The sequence below is a fragment of the Dermacentor variabilis genome, chromosome 4 (genome assembly GCF_050947875.1).
Source record: "Dermacentor variabilis isolate Ectoservices chromosome 4, ASM5094787v1, whole genome shotgun sequence".
Classification (NCBI taxonomy): Eukaryota; Metazoa; Arthropoda; class Arachnida; order Ixodida; family Ixodidae; genus Dermacentor; species Dermacentor variabilis.
This window is the reverse complement of record NC_134571.1, coordinates 182657811-182676858: the sequence shown is the minus strand read 5'-3', so window position 1 is coordinate 182676858 and position 19048 is coordinate 182657811. Positions and strand designations below refer to the sequence as shown.

The window sequence follows — 19048 nt, the reverse complement described above, 5'->3', positions numbered from 1 at the left end:
TCAACTAGAATATCGGCTATCCCGATTCGCCCTCTGATCCACAAAACAGCGTTCCTGTCTTTTAACGTCGCTCTTTGCATGGTTCTTAACTTCCTCTCGATGTCCTTTAGTAAAGTGCAAGTTTCTGCCCCATTCCGGGTAGAATGCAATTATCGTGCACTTTTCATTTCAACGACAGTGGTAAATTCCCAGTGGTGATGTGGTGATGCCTGCCGTGTGCAGCCAAACCCATGTTTATTCTTCTGCACATTTCGTTCTCATGGTAAGCTTCCCCTGTTAGTAATCGACTCAGATAAATGTACTCGTGTACAGACTCTAGAGGATGACTGGCAATCATGAATTCATGTTTGCTTGTCGGGTATCAATGGAACTTGAAAAGGCAGCAGCGTAACAAAATACGGACTGAGACGAGAGGACAACGATGAGCGTGGAACTTCCTATAACTTGTATTGTGAATGATTCATGGCGTTTTTTACTGGTCGATCTGGAGCGGCCACTGAAATCCTCGAGCGAGCGCTCGGGTTCCACTAGAATGTACTCTAGGTTTCACAAATCCAAATCGGCCAGCGGAGCGCAAAAACGCCCCGCGGAGGATCACCCAGGAAGTCTGCGTACAGGTGACACAAACCGGTTCTGGAAACCATGCCCGACTTCCGTTCTGTACGTTTCCACGGCAAGTAAAGTCACCGTCCCACGTTCACAACGGGCATAGAAGGATTCGTACAGCACATGCGTCACCTCGTCACCGCTGTCGTGCGAGCTTTCATCGCTAAGCGCGAGCTCTGCAGCACCACCGAACGTAGCCATTTAGCGAAGCAACACAATATTTGCGTACCGACCGAGTACCGACTTCGCTTGAAGACGGAAGCGACGCGAGCTATTTGCGCCCGAATCCGCGCCTCGGTAATGGTGCAAGTGAGAGCGATCCGGCGGCGGAGCGAGTTGTTCCGAAACGACGAGCGGAAAGCGCGAACCCGCTCCAGATCGACAAGTGAAAATTGTATTCGTTGCCACGGAGGAAGAAATCTTACTCCAAATCAACCAGTGAAAAACGCAATCATAAATATGTACATGCCCTTGTGGCCAGGGGTTATAATCGGCGCATGTGCAAATATGTCACATCTTTGCCTGAGAGCGTGAAGGCGGCCGTGCATACATATCCCTGCCCGAGTCCACAAATCCCTTCAGATTCTGCGATTTCGCGCGCCACACACGTTAAACTGTTCTTAATAAGATAAGTTTTTACAAGATCCGATGAACAGTCCTTGCTGGTAAGATAAGCACTCGTCAGAAAACCTCGGCCTCTTTGTATATGTACCAACAGACCCAGATCCCCGCAAAACTCAGTAGTGTCTACTGCTCCTGTATTACTTTATTAGCCAAAGTAAAATTTCGTTGCATTTGCACTTTAAGCGTTTGCAGCATGAGCATTGAAACTCTGCTGTGCTTTATGATATTACGCCGTCAGATATTTTAAAATGCCCTCGTTCTCAAAGTGTTCTTATAGATGTTATGGTTCTTTTACAGCCTCACAATAATATCATGCATGAGAATATGGTACATTAAATTCTAATTTTTGTTTCATTTGCACGAAAAATGACTAGCCTTATTGCATGCTGCACAGGCTGGCATAGTGAAAAGGTTGTAATCAAGGATGCTGTGCAGGAGCGCAAATGTCCAGCGTTTCAACAATTTTTCGCCTTGGCGACAGTTCTGATTAGCGCCGTGACCCTTCACGACGAGACAAGACTTATTGGACTTTCAACTGCAACAACCCAATAAAAATAAGCTGCAAATCTTAGATAATAATTTCATGTTCACCACGAAGCATGCTTGCTGGTGTTACGAGCCAATAAAAATAAGAGATTAGTTTTTCATAAGTGAATGCTCCGCTAGGCTGATGAGCGGTCTTGGTGCTGCGTTCTGCGCCTGTTATATTTGTCTATATATTGGCATGTGTTGCCGCCAATGAATCAGTTGAATGTTACCGCCCGTGTCATAGCTTTGAGTTTTCTCCCCCTGTCCTTGTCCTTATTAGTGGACATTATGATATGGTCATGAATTAATACACAACCAGTTGCACATATCGAATGGCGAAATGAAAGAAAGTCAAATATATATAAAAGCTGTTGAATATATTGCATTACTTATTAACAGGCCGGCGCTCTTTCGAATGTTAGACAGAAAGAGCTGCGCTTACTATTGCGTCCATTTTAAGTGAAACTCGTGGGTTTCGCAAGCCGGTTCCCTGATATTTTCATGAGGCATAAACATAACTATGGCATATACAGTGAACTCTCACTTGAGTGAACTTCAAGGGACCAAAGGAAATAGTTCACTTAACTGAAAGTTCACTAAACTTAATATTCACTAGACCAACATAAGACATGGCATACATAGTCAAAAGTTTGAATTGCAATTCATGGAGCAAAAGACATGGCATCTACAGTGTTAGAAATGTGTGAAATGAAATTTGTACATATCAACAAGTACAAGGTTCATAACAGTTATAATGCTGCCTTTCTCACTTAAAAAAATTTGTAATCTTCTTCTGTACTTGTGCTTTTAAAGCACAGGAAGCAACAAAACTGTCCAAAGAGTAATTGTTTTTGTACACTTCTTCTGGCACAGCTTCCTGTTGACACAGTCTCTCAACTTTCCAATGTACCCTACAACCTCAGCCAGAGGGCTTGAAACTGGCTCGGCAGTTGCCTCTTCTTAATCTCTTCATCGTCTCTTCTTCGAAAGAAAGAGGCGGCGACCATGCCACGACTAGCCGGTCGGAAAAAAACACACACCACGTGGTTTGTGGTGTGACAGATAGCCGCTTTGCTCTGGCGGCGTTGTAAGCGCCAGCGATGTTACTTTGTTCATGGCCTCCGAGATTACATGCTAGCTCTTTTTGTGCGGGAAATCTCGGAGGCCATGCCTCGTAGCCGTTCGTTTTCCGCGCCGCCGCTTTGACCCAGGGGCGCTGTAGCGCCAGCGACGTTACATTGCCGCTGAAGCAGAGGTTTGATGAGGGCGGGCATCGGTTCTGATCGTAAAAATAAGCATTGGTCCTCTGAGCGAGTTCGTTAACCTGAAATATTGACTGTTCCGAAATTCGTTTAAGTAAAACACTCTTGCATAGAATCTATAAAATCTACACAAAAACTGCCGGGAATTTTTAAAAAGTTGGTTATTCCTAAATATTCGATAAACCGACGTTGGTACAACGTTCGTACTGTATATCTATAAATACATGCGGTAATATAATTACCGGAGCAGCAGCACACAGCATCCTATAGTACGGCCAAAAACACCGCCTACCTTCACTGAAAAAAAGCCCTAAAATGTTCACCGTGTTTGTTCTTCAACTCCTACAACATGCTGAATTGACCTTTTGTTTTCCCTGGCAACAGGATCTTCATCAGCAAGTGCCAGTCTATATAAAAAAAGAGGAACTACGGCATGGGCAGGGTGACGCTTCAATAGAGACCCTGTAGGTTCTTCCCTTTATTAGACGCGATAATACGCACATCTGATGAGTGGTTGGCAGCGTACACTCATCTTAACGCCACTCATCTTAGCGTGTTAAGGTTTGTCATACCGAATCTTTTATTTGGCATAAGTCAGGCTAGATTTAGGCTCGCATTAGAGAGCGAACCAGTGCCGGTCTGTTCACTTTCGCCGTCTCAGTCTTCGGTAGAGAGTCCACGAAGTAAACGCCGCCGTAGAGGTGCTTGTGCACGGCGAGGCTGGCTGCGAAATCAAAAAAAAGAAGTTTATTGAGAAACCTGCTTTAAATTTTTACTAAAGCTTATAAGAACGTAAGGCCTTCAAGAAAGCATCGCTACTTAAGTGCGCTCTTTGTGCCGAGTCCGCAATTGTAACAGTTATCATCTCAAGAATTTATGTGCTTGAGAAAACTTCTAATGCGATTTATATCACGGTGAATATCCATATTCTAAAGCTTGTACTAAGGCAGGCAAACGGCAGAGCCGGCGTAGTAATCTTCAGTTTCTCTCCAGAAAGTGCTTGCTGGCGGCGCGTTGCAGCTACAACTGTTCATAGAAAAGTTCGGTGTGTTTTGATAGTCTGAGTGAGCTGTGACCGAGCCGGTGAACGCTCACATCATTGTGATGTAACATCAACGCCACCAATTTCTTTATTGCTGAAAGCAAGAGGAGCAGTGTACATCGGCTTGCCAATGCAAGTAACGCATTATTGATATTTTGAAACCACTATTTTATTAGGCTATTCATGAGCCTTAATTCAGGCTAACATGCTCCAAAATGGTGATATAGCCGTTTTCTGGTGAAGAGGCGCCGCCGCCTTACCCATCGTTTAGTTGGATTTGGACGCGTTTCAGTGCCAAGCCCGGGTTCTAGGCTAGTGCTCTAGCGAGAGAATCGGTGGCTTCGGACTGCTGGTCTGATCGGTGGCCTATGTTCGGCCTGAACAACGCCAAGTCCTTTAGCTACGTTACATAATTAGGTAATGTGGCTCTTTGGTGTATTCTAAACATGGTGCTGCCGTGAGTATGCCCAGGGTAAAACATCATTATAATCATTATTATCATTATCAGCGTACTTACGTATACTACTGAACAGAGCATCTACTAATTATTTCAATTACCCTTTGTCTTGTGCCAGCTGACCCTATACAACGCGTTGGAATGTCAAAATTTCATCACACCACTTTCTCAGCCGTCCTTAACGGCGCTTTTGTGATTATAAGGAGGAGGTGTACAAGCGAATATAAATGGGTTGGAGCGCAAACGGAAGACACTACCAAGTGACGACTGGAAGTTGAACGCTATCCTTGAAAAGGGAAGTGTAAGGTGACTGCATGCTACTGGTACAAATGTACGAGTTGAAGCGGAACCGTCAGAACAAGTTCAGGATTACGTCAGAACCGATGGAATGAAAAATAATAGATACCATAAAAATACCGCGGTGTGGATTAGAGAGCTACCGGGATTATAGCCGACATTCTAGTTCACAATAGAAAAAAGAAATACATTTGGCCAGGCCATGGAATGTGTAGCGAACGTAATAGGCATATTATGATTGCAGACTTGGCAGCAGAAGCCGTGGCAACAATGAAACGTCGCTAAGCCATACTTTTTGGTTGCGCACATCGGAGCACAGTCACTGGCAAACGCTGATTTCCACCGCCGTTGCGGTGACAAGCATTCAGATATCTTGGCACGTAAACATCACGGCCACCAGCACCACCAGTTAACATTACCGGGAACACCTCGTGACATCTCGCAGCTCTACCACTGATCTCGATATGGAGCTACCATCACAATAATAAAGGATCCGCCTGGCCCCCTGCTTCACTTGGCAGCAGCACATCTTATTTTGTTGTAGCGCAAGCTGAACAAGGACCACAGGAAGGCACGTGTGACGTATACAGCACTAAATTTCAACAATAGTTTTATTTCCAGTTCTCGTCGCTGTATATGCACCGTCGAAATGTCATACAACTCGTGAAAGAATTCCGGTAGAAAGGAAAAAAAAAAGAAGATGACGTTCCAAGAAGCCCCCATAGCTATCCTCATCGGCAACAGCAGCTGTGGCAACAAGCAAACACCTCTAAGCCATACTCTTTGACTGGGCGGCTTAGTATTCGCTTTTATACGGCATTTGTTGGTTCTGTTCAGTCACGCCTACTGCTGCCAAGGTGACTCCCGCGGTTTTTTAGCGATGTCTAGTAATGCACAACTTGCTCGCGATGTTGACGCCCTTAGGTGAGAAATCGTAGAAATGTGTGAAAGTTTGCGCATGATCAACCAGTTGTATCAAGAACATAGGGGAAAAGGAGGCGCTGTGAGTGCGGAGAGCAAGACGCTCGCAAAATAATACGAAATGATGGCTGGAAGGGTGGCGGACCTCGAGTAGTATTCCCGTACAAACACTCTCGAGATCAAAGGTGTGGCGTGTACACAGGGCAATAACTGTGCCCCTGTTCTGCAAAAATCGGTGACAAGATTAGTCGCCTGTGGCACTATCTGACATAGACATTGCTCACCGTGTCCCTGCGAAGGAGCATAAGCATAAAATAGCACGCTTCTGTTCCCGCACTAAAAAGGCTCAATTTTGAAGTATAGCCCAGAAAGCACGACTAACCACTAACACTCCGGCCTTCCCCCCGTCTGCAGATACCAAGGTCATTATTGACGACCACTGCACACAAGACAACAAATGTCTGTTTGCTCAAGCCCTCCAACTTAAAACACAGCACAGCTAGAAATTCCTATGGACGGAGAACCACGGGATCAAAGCACGAAACACAGAAGGGAGCCACGTTTACGTCATTTGTAGCACACACCACCTTTAGCTAACCACATCGTAGCCGTTGGAACCTTTTCATAATTCATGAAATAAATATTCAGAAAATGTATTATACTTCAGAAGCACTAAAACTATAAATAACACCAGGCTTACCCATAAATATCTGATACACTTTAACGTACGTAGCATCTTAATTACCTATCATATCATGATCGACTTCTTTTTTAATCTAAATATACCTTTCACTATCATCTGCCTTTAAGAAATATGCCTGACTAAGCTTCATAGCAGGTTATTTGGTATTCCCGGATACACAATAGAAGTATATCTACGTAAGGATGTTCGGTATGATGGTTCAGCAATTCTCGTCCAAGAACCCTGCGCCATCTCAATAAATGGCCAGATAATTTCTTATGAGAAGATTCGCATATTTATTGGCATAATCATTGATAGAGATATCTCATGGAGGCCGCACGTGACAGATTTGAAATAGCGTCTGACAGCAATTTCCCAGCGTTTCAACTTTCTGGGCGGAAAGACTTGGCCAATGTCAGTGCGTACAATGTTGCAATTGTACAGGGCTCTTTTTCTGGTCTTCTTGAGATACAGTGTGCCCGTACTAACCAACACTTGCCAGACAAATCTTCGTGCTCTATAGGCTATTCAAGCTCAGGCTCTCAGGGTTTGTCATAGTTTGCCAAAATGCACATCGACAGTGGCTGCTATTGCAATCAGCCGGGACCAACCCATACAAACCCACATTGCAGTGGAAGTGTTCAGGGTGCACCTTAGGCACTTTGCCCGTGCCCGTTCCCATCATCTGGTAACACTACCGCCAGAAAAGCCGCAGTCATCATTTTGTACTATGAATTCGGATTATTACACCCGCCTTCCAGCAGTCTTCACCCCCGAAACTAGGCTATTGATTCCTCCGTGGTGTTTGACTCGACCTGCTGTGCACCTCAACGTAGCAGGAATCAGGAAAAATCTGAGCTGTTATCCCCTGCTCTTAAACAACTAACTCTGCTCCTTTTGCACGAGAGGTACGCCGATCACGTATTTATGTATACTGATGAATCGGCAACTCTCCAGTATTCCTCTGGAGCCGTGGATTTCCCAGCGAAGGCCATCAACATCAGTTCCAAGATGTGTCACCCAAAGATACCGACGGCTGCGGAACTAGCAGCTCATCGCGCTGCACTTCGTCTCGCCAGGCAAGAACAATCTCGAAGAGGGTCAATATTTAATGACTCGAAGGCAGCACTAGAGTCTTTGCTATCAGCCCTGTGGCGTGGGCCACACGAACAACTGGTATTCGAGATTACAGAAGTAATCAATGCCTTGCCTGAGAAAGGACAACACGGGACACTTCAGTGACTTCCAAGTCAGTGCGGCGTCATAGGGAACGAACACACCGATAACGCTGCTCGGTGGGATCTTCAAGGCGACGAAGACGAGCCGATACCATTATCAAGGACAAATGCGGCTAGAAAACTTCGAATGCTCGCTCGTTCTCCTTGTGGAAAGCAGGAAGTATAAAAAGAACCGGCTGCACAACCTAGACTTTAGTTTACGTATTTGCATTCCAGCTGGACTCTGCCGTCGCGAAGCTACACTGTTTTGTCCAATATGGCTAGGGTTGGCCTTCACTAAGTTCTTTTGCATTCCGAATTGGATGGGCGGACGACGCCTCGTGTGTTGACTGTGGTAGCGAGTACATTCTTCAACACCTTCTCTGTGACTGTCCTCGCTACAATTTACAGAGACGATCGCTCGCAATCGCGATAGCGCGCTTTGAACAATGTCCTATAACAGAAGAACTTATTTTGCAATGCCGACATGACAAGCCAAAACAGCGGAGAGTGATCATGGCACTGTTGCAGTTTTTAAGGGCACCAGAATTGGACAAACGGCTGTAGCCTGAACAGATGTTCATAGTGTTGCAAATCCTATTGTGCTTTGCGGTGGTGGTGTGAGGTACAGCTACCGACTGTGATTGTATGTCTATGCTCCTTTCTTTCTTTATCTCTACGTTGCGATCACTTGACCTCCCCTCTCTCCTTAGCGTAGGGTAGCAAACCGAATCTTCGCATCTGGTTAACCTCCCTGCCTTTCATATTTCTTCTTTCTCTCTCTATCTCGTCCAAGATAAGCAACCACATCGTCGTTGCCACCATCTTTCTTTTGCTTGCACTAACGTTGAATTTGTATGCTTGGAATTCGATAAATCTTTCCTTTCAGCTAACAACAGAAAAACAATATCGGATCAGCACATCATTCCCTATCTTCTTGTTCCGTTAGTTTTTGTTCCCAACTAGATGCTATCTTGAACATCATTGCAGACGAAAACAATAATGTCGTTATCCTTGGTAACGTAAACATAGATATTATTAACTCCTCTGATAGGCATTGCTCCAATTACACCAACTGATATGCAGGATATGGCCTAGATTCACTAATAAGTGTACCCACAAGATGTCCTCCGTCGGGATGATATAACTCATTAAAATACAGTGTATTATCGAACTTCCACCTAGAGGAATGCGCTCGCTTTTTCACCGTGCCCATATTGGACAACTATCTCGTGCTCGTGCTATTAAAATCTATTAAACTACCGTACCAACGCGGCATAAAACGAGCTAACTTTCACGCCACTAACTTCTTTATTCAGACTGAAGAATCAACTGGAACCCGACTCTTACAATGCCAGACCTAATCCTGTTTTTCTGGTCATTCAAAACCAAAGCTGGAAGCATGTATTCACAGTGTACGAGCCGAACAAAGGATACTCACTGGTTCTCAGCCGCGACAAAACCCTACAAAACCCTGGACAACAGGATACCTCTTACAAAGTAATAATAATAGCGTAATAATAAACGTGATAATGATGAACGTGAGACTTGAAACGCCAACCCTTCACTGTAAGTCTAAAGTCGCGCTACATAACTTATTTTAATACAGTTACCAGACTCTTGAAACAAGCCAAGCGCTCCTACTTTGAGAAAGCGATCGTTAAAGACAGAAATAATACCCGCAAAGCCTGAGATACCATTAGGTCATTTCTTCATCCGTCTTCATCAAACCGCACACTCAACAAACTTATTACAGAAACAAGGGTAGGAACGAAAACCACTGATATCGCAAATGACTAAATCCTTTTTTCTGTACTACACAGGTATTCACCAGACAGTATTCCACAGCCCGTATTCAGGCAAACCCCAAATTCAATATACTTCTATCTTACGTTACGCAAAGAAGTGTCCAATTCAACTGCTAATTTACGAACTACAGGTCCCCGCCTTCATGATTTAGAATTGTTGAAAATAAAATTGATATCATCCCATATCACCGACGGACTCGCACATAATATTGACTGCATGCCTAAAGCAGGCGTCTTCTACGACGAATTGAAACGTGGTAAAAGAAGTCTTATATTCAAGAGGGGTTACAAAGAACTTATTTCAAACTATGGCCCAATCTAAATACTACCCTTTTTTTAGGGAACTTACTGAGAAAGCACTAGTACAACCTTTAACAAACTACTTTCACAAATTTAATGTTCACTCGCGTGAGCAACACCGGTTTATAATGGTTATCCGACTGATATAGCTATAACATACTTCACTGACGAAATAAAATAACCCTTGACGACGGCTATATCATTGGCTCCATTTCCGTTGACTTCAGTAAAGCATTTGACACAACCTGTCATAACATTCTTTCTTACAACTTTGAAGCTCTGGCCATTCCTGGCCCAGCTCTTTCGATCATACGCAGTTACCTGACTTCCAAAACGCGTTGTAAATTTTGGTGGCTCACTATCACGGTGCTAAATCAGTCCCCAGGGGTGTCCCACAAGGCTCGCTCTTAGGCCCTTTACATTCCTTCGTGTACAATAATGATGTTCCTCACTGTATAAGCGGTATTTTATCTACACTATATGCTGACGACACTACTATCTTTACTAATAGCAAATGCATAAATACAGTAATAAACCGATTAAAATCTGACCTAAACAATTTAATGGCGCGGTGCACAAGTAATAAATCACAGATCGATCGTTCTAAAGCGCTTTCTTTGCTTTTTCATACACATAAATCTGTAATCGCGCGCGCACCACCGTTCTTCTTACAAACTCATGTTCTTTTACCTGCACGTGAAGTTGTGCTCGTTGGCATCAAATTTCAGCCCCTCCTTAAGTATAACTTGCCTACTGACATGATCTCAAAAAATAAAGGTTTCGGAATAAGAGACCTAATTTTAACGCGATTGCATTTTCCGCAAAATATAAGAACTTCAATTAATTACGCATTTATACGTTTCCACTTAGAATACTGCATCTCACTTTGGGGAGACACATATTCCACGCACATGAAATATCTACAACATTTATCAAATCAAGCCTTCAGATCATCAATTTATCTAGCGACATATCACATGCAGTACTATATTTCCCTTCCTTAAAAATCCTACGATTACAATGTGCCATCGAGCTCAAATTGGTTTGAATAATATGCTGCACACTAAACAATGAAATCATTTATTGACACATCTATATATATGATATTATCAACACTAACAATATGTCACTTCCCTCGAAAAACAATTTTTTACTCCCTGGAATAAGCACTACTTACGGAATGTTTACTGCCTTCCTTACGGCCATTTAATACTGTAATGAACTACGACCCCATAATAAAGCCTACGGCACAACATTAACATTCAAGAGAGATATGAAGACATATTTATTAACCACACTCCCCGTTACAGACTCATTACTACGAACACACATTTTATACAAACTTATTTTCTAGTTTTATTGCCTCTGTATTGGCCTAATGTATCGATTTTATTCTCTATCTCCCATTGTCTGCTTTAATTTGTGTCTTCTCAGAAATGTTAGGTTTTCTATTGGCTCTGTGTTTGCATAATACATTAATTTTATTCTCTATCTGCCATTGTCTCTAGATTCTTTTTCGAAATTGTATATTTTTCGTTGCATAGCATATATTTGACTTGTACTTCGCATATTGCAAGCATATTTCTGCTTCTAATTATCGGCAACAATAACCTCGTATTTGAAATATGTCTTTCATATGCTTCTTTAATGTGTCAACTACAAAATTTTTATTTACTGATAATCTGTCTTTATTTTGCTTATGTTTGACTTAACTTCAGTTATTGTAAGAACGTTTCTTGTATTTGATTATCTCATTCATTGCCTTCGTGTAATCTGATGCCTTTCATAGCTATCTTGCCTTGATATATTAATTTCCATAGTGTTATTACTAATAGGTGGTCCCTCTCTGTTTTTGTTCTTATGACTCTGGTACTTCGTCCTTTACTAATATTGAATAATTAAATAAATAAAGAATTAATAGCTTGCTATTTACACGTGGACTTGGTTATCATCGTCACTGCTGTTTGTATCGTCACTAGTACGTGACACTATTTGCTACTTCATATATTTGCGCCGTACATTGAACGATGATTCACATGCTGGTTCAGGAGCCACTTTGGTTGCAACAAATCTGAGTATGGAGCAGTTGGTTGAAGCAACACCTTTGGAAGGGACACTGCCGAACACAGGACAAGAGAGTGGCAGACAAACATGCAACGCTCTAGTCCATGTGTTTGCCAATCACTCGTTTCATCTTTTGGGCGCTTCCTTTAAAAGATTGTGCCTTTTTATTTCTTTCGGCACTTACATGGGCTACAATAGCCACATTCTGCGAAGCTTCTTGCACGTTTCAGCGTTCGAAAAAATATCATATGGGACGACAAATAGAAGAAGACGAAGAAGCCGACTAGTGCGGATGCGATGATTTCGGCTTCTGGTTTTTTTCGATAATTCGGTTGGTTTACTTCCTGGAAACCGAGTAAATTAGGCGTTAATCGACGCAGCAAGTTGTGAGGACTTCCCCGGTACCGGACGTTTCACGGTGGGTGATTTTTTTGACGATTTACGAGTGTGTGAAGTTCCGACTACGCCGCGGCACAGCCAACCCCAGCGCGGTAGCTAGGCCTAACCTCGGCGAGGCAGTGCGGGTAGGCCCGGCCCTAGCGCTGCGACCACGGGCCAAGATGAAGCGCAGGATGGAGATCGTGGAGGGAAAAGACATCTCTCAAGAAGAAGCAAGCAGCCCCGGCTGGATGACGGCATATGGCCGCAAGAACGGAAAGGGGATGAGAGCTGCGACTACCACCCGCGAAGGCAACCCAAGACGTGGCGAGGGAAAGGACGGAGGCCGCACCGCCGCCTCACGGAGCTCGTACCAGCGCATCGTCGCCACCTCAAGGCTCCCTCGACTGCTGAGGGACACGTATCGCATCATTGTCAGGCCAAGGGATGGCCTGAACGTGACCAAGGTTAGCCAAATACGTTTCGAGCTAGGCCTAGCCATGGCGGCGGCCCTCGCTCCGGCTGAAATTGAAAAGGACACCATTTGCCCCAACAGTACTCAAAATATCTATGTGGTGTGTACTCCTTAAGAGAAAAATGCATGCGCCTACGTAAAGGCACAGCAAGTCCGGCTAGGCGAAAGCACCTACCGGGTCTCTGTTTACCCGGCTCCCCACGACGACATGTGTAAAGGAGTAATACGGCGTGTCGACGTGGATGTCAACGAGGCTCAACTCCGAGCAAGAATCGTGAACCGCCGCAACACAGGAGCCATCGAGGCCAAAAGTATCAAGAACACCACGGCTGTGTTGGTATTGTTCAAGGGTATGAAGGTGCCCAGTCATGTGTCTTGCGGCGCATGTTTCACTGCACGCTATACAGGAGACACACGGAGGTTTGTTACGGCTGTGGAGGCTTAGGACATCGGGCCGGCGTTGGCCCTAATCGAAACAGCAAGTGGTGCCACACGCGCGGACAGAAATCACCAGCGGACGATCATCAGTGCATTCCAAAGTGTTCGCTATGCGAAGGTCCACATCCCACTGCGGACAGAATATGCAAACACATATTTCAAGTCCCCTACATCGTCAGAAGGTGAAGACGCCAACGCCACCGGCGTGTCGTGAAGACGCAGGTGGCCCGAGAAATGCAGTCACGCGACTCCAGCGTAGGTACCAGCGTCGCCAGCACCCTCGGAAGAGGTCGCTCCAGGACGCCATCTACTAGAGTCATTGGAAAAAAAATTTACAGTACCGCATTCGTTTTTCTCGCGCCGCCGACGCGTTCATTGGCCCAACCGTACCACGTGACTTCGGGGTGCCATATAACCTCCAAGCGCCGGGCCGTCCAGCTGAGTTCGAGCGCCGGCAGCGCAGGTTTCCTACGTATTTTTTGTGTTCCGATTGTCGCGCTCGAGTTTGACTGCAAGGAAATCATCCCTGGCTGCTGCGCCTTTGGATGCAGCAACCGAGCCGAGCCTGGAAAGACTTTTTATCCGATTCCGACCATGAAAAATGACCGAGAGCGTCGTTCTGCGTGCTTACACAGAATCGGCCGCGGGAACTTCAAACCTACAAAAACCACCCGCATGTGCGAGAAATAAGCACACCTTGTTTGTACTTTTCGGCACTGTTTTAGAATATATTTAAACGAAGTCCACGCGGTGTTAGCGATGCTACGAAAATAGGAGTTCATTGCAGGGATCGTTCGCGTCTTGCATAGAGTTTCCTAACTTCATGGCGTCTTGCACGCTTGACGCGGGTACACGTGTACGCGTTTGTTGCTCAACACACGCGGTTATTCCATGGTCGTGGCACGCGAATGCACACTTTTCGCGCGAGAATTCCTCGTCCTTACGTGCGCCAGGTACTCGCATTATTTCTCCGCGCACGTTATCGCGCTCTCGCCTCGAGTCACTCGACCCATATGGCACTTGTTTTTCGCAGATCGTGACGAGCGCAGTCAATAAAAAACATCGTGAGTGCATGTCGTGCGTGCACATAACGGCCGCTTTCTGTGCGGTTGTGTTGGTGCTAGTAGAAAAATAGAAATGGTTTAAATGTTAGCATTCGTTCAAGCGGCGTGTTTGCCGCCACATGCGCATGTTTACATCTGAATTTAGCTAATTTAATTGTCTCACTGCGTAAAATTCTAAATTTTTATAACGTATTCTTCGTCTCTTTAGTTGGGCCTTTCAACTTATTATTACAGCTATCTTCCAAGTTTTTCTTGTTTCACTTGTCTGAAACAGGGCTTAATTAAAAAAAACCCTGGGAGCCTCCTTGGGCAGCCCAGCGTTAGGGTGACCAGCATTACACTTCTAACCATACAACACGCATTTGCAGGACCACTTTTGTGCTGAAGACATTGAGAAGCCTAAGGTGGATTGGCATTCCACTTATCCTTTGCTCATTTATACATACCCATATTGAGGTTAAAACCAAGGCCAGGTGATATTCACAACACATGCTTCAAATTTTGAGCTTGTAAGACAAGCAGATGCAATGAACTTAAGTCGGTGGTGGTGGTGGTAACAACTTTATTGAGATTCTGCTCAGTTATCTGGCAGGCCCGAGTCCTAGTCAGCATACATATTATGTATTATGTTGAAATGCTACGGTGCATACCCAAATAATGTTGTGCTTGATGCATAACAAGAACCACAAAACAATAGAAGACCCGTCAGCTTTAGTTTCACTCTGTCGCTATACGTGTTACATAAACCGCTCAGAGAGCACAAGAATTTTATACTTCGCGCATGTAACTTAGAAAAAAACTGCTGCGTCACTAGCGGGCACTCCTGCCTTTTTTTACACAGGCAGCAAATCTTGGCAGTCTAAGAAAACAGTCATAAATACGTTGAGAAGAGTAGCCGTTCATGAACGCACTAGACAGCCGCGTTCATAAATCACAATGTAGGAAACTCTCGCTCATTATCAGTGTACATCAGTACATATACGTTGCTGTAATCCCGCAAATGGCTCATATTCGCCTGCCACAAGAGTTAACGCGCAAAATGGTCACCGAAGTTGGTTTTTACACCTGTTGTGGACAGATCGTCTTGCGATCACGGCCGAACACTGTCAATGGCAGTCAATGTGTCGAGCGTATACGGCGGCCGAAGTCGCCCGGCAGAGTCGAGAACGCGCGGCATCCGATGACATACTAAATTAAATGTATTCAATTTAGCTTTGAAACTATACGATGTACCTACGTACCTGCGACACTGCCAGGTGTTAATTTCGTCCTGCTTAGAAACATTCAATAGAAGCCGGCGGTGGTCCACGATGTTCATGCCCAAAAGCACAAACTTGCCTCATTGCGGCTCGAAGTGACGAAATGTTTCCTTCGTAGCTCGCTCCACGGAAGGGGAAAAAACGCGTGCATAAGCTCCTGATAGCAGCGCTAAGCTGCTGCCCACAATCGTAGCACAGTTCCAGCAGTAAACACGATCGGCGTGCAAAGCAACCACCGGCTGCGTTACTTCGCACAAAATAACATTTTCTTTTCGTTCTTAGCAACCATTGTCTCCAGGCACAAAGTATTTGTACTTCAGTAAACACTCAACCCGATGGGTCACCGAATAGCAAGCCCTTCCAACACGACGTCCTTCCCGCGACGCAGTCAGCTTGGAAGGTATATGGCGGTGGCCGAACAGTGTTGCCACTAAAATCCGGAAATTTTTTTCCAGTGACTCTGCCATTTACGCTGCGGTGCGACGCCAAGAGGAGCCACTCCTGTTCCAGAGTCGCATCGCCACCCGCTCCGCTTTCCACGTCTATACTGATGGCGCGTACACGAGTACTTCGGCGGGGGCGGCATTTGTTGCATTTAACCCGGCTGGTCGCCTGGCATAGTGCACAGCGTGAAATCCAACTGCTACCATCAGGGGATTGCTAGTCTCAAAGAAGAGCTATGCAAGCAGAAAGTTGCGCAGGCCATTCAAAGCAGGGACGAGGGTGCGAAAGCGGCGGATAATGCCGTGCAGGAAAGCACGCAGGAACCCAAAGTCGAGGTGAGCAAAGCCAAACGTCCCCATCCGATCAGAGACTGTCTTCTCCTCCCTGTTTATGAAGGCCGCTTCGCTCGCTTGAGAGTCACCGTTAGTAATCGCGGGTGAGTTGAATGCCCCACACAACGCATGGGGGTACATCAGGTAGACGGCTAAGGGCACAAATCGAGCGCGGGCCATCGATGACCTAGCGCTAACAGTCATCACCGATCCCCGTTTCCCCACGAGAGTGGGCACGTCGGTAGCTAGAGACACAACCCCCGATCTCGCCCTCATCAGAAATGTGGAGCAAACAACATGGGATTACAAGCAAGAAAACCTGGGCAGCGATCACTTCATCAGTAGTGTTACCCTTCAGGTCAAAGTCCCCCCCCCCCCAGGCCAAGGAATTTAAAGTGACGAAATGGGATGCTTTCCGTGAGCTAACAAAGGAGGACACGGGCGAATACGCCAGCTTCAGCGAACTCGTCGAGACACTCAGAGCAGATGTTGAAAAGGCTACAAAAACTATTCAAACTGAGCTCGACGTTTCCAGGATGGACCCGCACCTCGCGCATCTCTTGGAAGCTAAACCCTCAATTTTGAGGCGATGGAAAACACAGAGGCTTAACCGGAGGTTTCGAAAGAGGGTTGCCACACTTAACAGGGAGATTGAACAGTACCGCAGCGAGTTAGCTAGGCTACAATGGGATGAAATCTGTTCAGCAGTCGATGGGCGCATGCGCACAGGTGGAAAATGGAATCTCCTTAAACACATGCTAGATGACACGCAAACCAAAAGCAATCAAAGACAGACATTGTGCCGCCTCATTCACAGGCACAAACAAGATGGAGGAACGGAACAAACGCTCTTAGTTGAATTAGCCAATAGATATCTCCCGCTAGGCGCAGTACACTCAGAGAATATCCTGCCATCGAATGTGACACGGTAAAGGAGCTCGATGACCCCTTTACCGAGTCAGAAATCAGAGCAGTACTTCACAACTTAAATAGCTGCTCGGCCTCAGGTCCGGAAGGCATCTCAAACAGACTGCTAAGGAACCTGGATGATAGATCAATTGAGCTGCTAACGAAACAGGTCAACAAGACTTGGGAGAACGGATGAGTCCCGGACGAGTGGAAAGCGGCCTTGGTTGTGCTTATCCCGAAGCAGGGTAAGCCCCTAAACCTTGACAACCTAAGGGCGATATCGCTAACATCTTGCGTGGGCAAGGAAGCGGAGCATGCGATCCTTCACAGGATATCGGATTACATAGAACGCAACGAACTGCTCCCGCACAAAATGATCGGCTTCAGGACCGGCCTTTCCATGCAGGATGTAATGCTACTCCTTAAGAAGCGCATTTTCGATAACAGCACTAGGGATGTGAGGGGCATCTTAACCATTGACCTGACCAAGGCCTTTGACACCGTATCTCATCGATTTGTCCTGCAGGCCACGGCCAACCTAGGTCTGGGAGCAAGGTTTCAGGCTTTTGTTAGATCATTCCTCATGAACAGAACAGCCACCATCCCGATTGCGCAACTTAAGTCAGATGAGTTCGCTCTAGAGGCCAGAGGCACTCCTCAAGGAGCAGTCATCTCCCCCTTACTGTTCAACATAGTCATGAAGGGCTTATCGGGAAGGCTCATATCCCTTCCTAGTATAAGCCACTCGCTCTACGCGGACGTAATCGCGGTTTGGTGCCCGGGAAGATCACTCGCAGAGGTAGAGCACGCGCTACAATCAGCCCTAGATGCAACGGAGTCCTACCTGGAAGATACAGGCCTCCAACTATCCCCCCAAAAATCTGAATTGTTACTGTACAGGCCGGTCAGGCAAGGTGTTAGGGGGCTCACCCCCCTAAACCAACTTCACATATCCCTCTTTGCAAGAAACGGACAGCCCATTCCTCAAGTGGAATCTATCTGAATCCTAGGATTACTGATTGACGCGCGTGGATGTAACGCCCAAACGCTCACGCGCATCATGGCGAAAACCGAGAGCATGCTGAGGCTAGTTGCTAGAGAATCCAGACGAAAGAAGGGACTAGGTGAAGACCACCTCCTCAGGATCCATCACGCTTTCCTGATGAGCCTCATTAACTATGTAGCCTCGGCCCTTAACTAGACCAAAACCGAAAAGAATAAGCTTAACATTATCACGCGCAAGAGCATCAGAAAGGTACTGGGGTTACCAGTAACCACTTGCTCGGACAGGTTAAGCAAACTCGGTATGCACAACGACATTGATGAAGTGATCGAAGCGCAGGTCACCGCTCGGGTAGTCAGGCTCTCGCCAACCAGGGCAGGGAGACGCATCCTAGACGAGGCCTGCATGGCTCCAAGAATATTCAATGAATGGAAAATCACCTTATCTAGGGAGGCACGTGCAACATTTGTGGTCAGCCCATTCCCTCGGAATATGCACCCGCAATACAATGTAGGGAGGCGAAAAGCTCGAGCACGGGCGATATTACAGAAGGCCAGCGAGAATCAAGATTCGACTGTCTTTGTCGACGCGGCTCAGTACGGCAACTCTAGCACGTTCGCGTTGGAAATCATTGAAGGCAAAGGGGAATTACGCTCATCGACCTCACTTAGGTTAGCTACGAGAGGAGTCGCGGAACAGGTCGCCATAGCCCTGGCCTTGACCGACGCCTCGCGCACCAACGTCTTCACCGACTCACGAGCGGCCACCAAAGCTTTCAAATCGGGTAACCTAGCCCAAGGGGCTGCCTCCATTGTGGAAAAGACAACAAACGCTGACACTAACTTCATCTCTTGGTTTCCCGCCCATATGGGTGCGGACGTTCATCAGAACTTTCCTAACCTCAACTAGCTTGCCCATGATCGTGCGCGAGAACTAAC

General features: G+C 45.9%; 1 protein-coding gene across 4 annotated transcripts in view; it reads right to left on the bottom strand.

Moving 5' to 3' along the window:
• Positions 1-3447: 3447 nt before the first annotated feature.
• Positions 3448-19048, bottom strand: part of LOC142579983 (uncharacterized) — a 105417-nt gene continuing 89816 nt past the window's right edge. For all 4 annotated transcript variants that reach the window (XM_075690685.1, XM_075690686.1, XM_075690683.1 and 1 more), the window contains one exon: positions 3448-3744. In XM_075690685.1, the coding sequence (XP_075546800.1) occupies positions 3626-3744 (119 nt within the window). In that variant the 3' untranslated portion in view covers positions 3448-3625. The remainder of the gene's footprint in view (positions 3745-19048) is intronic.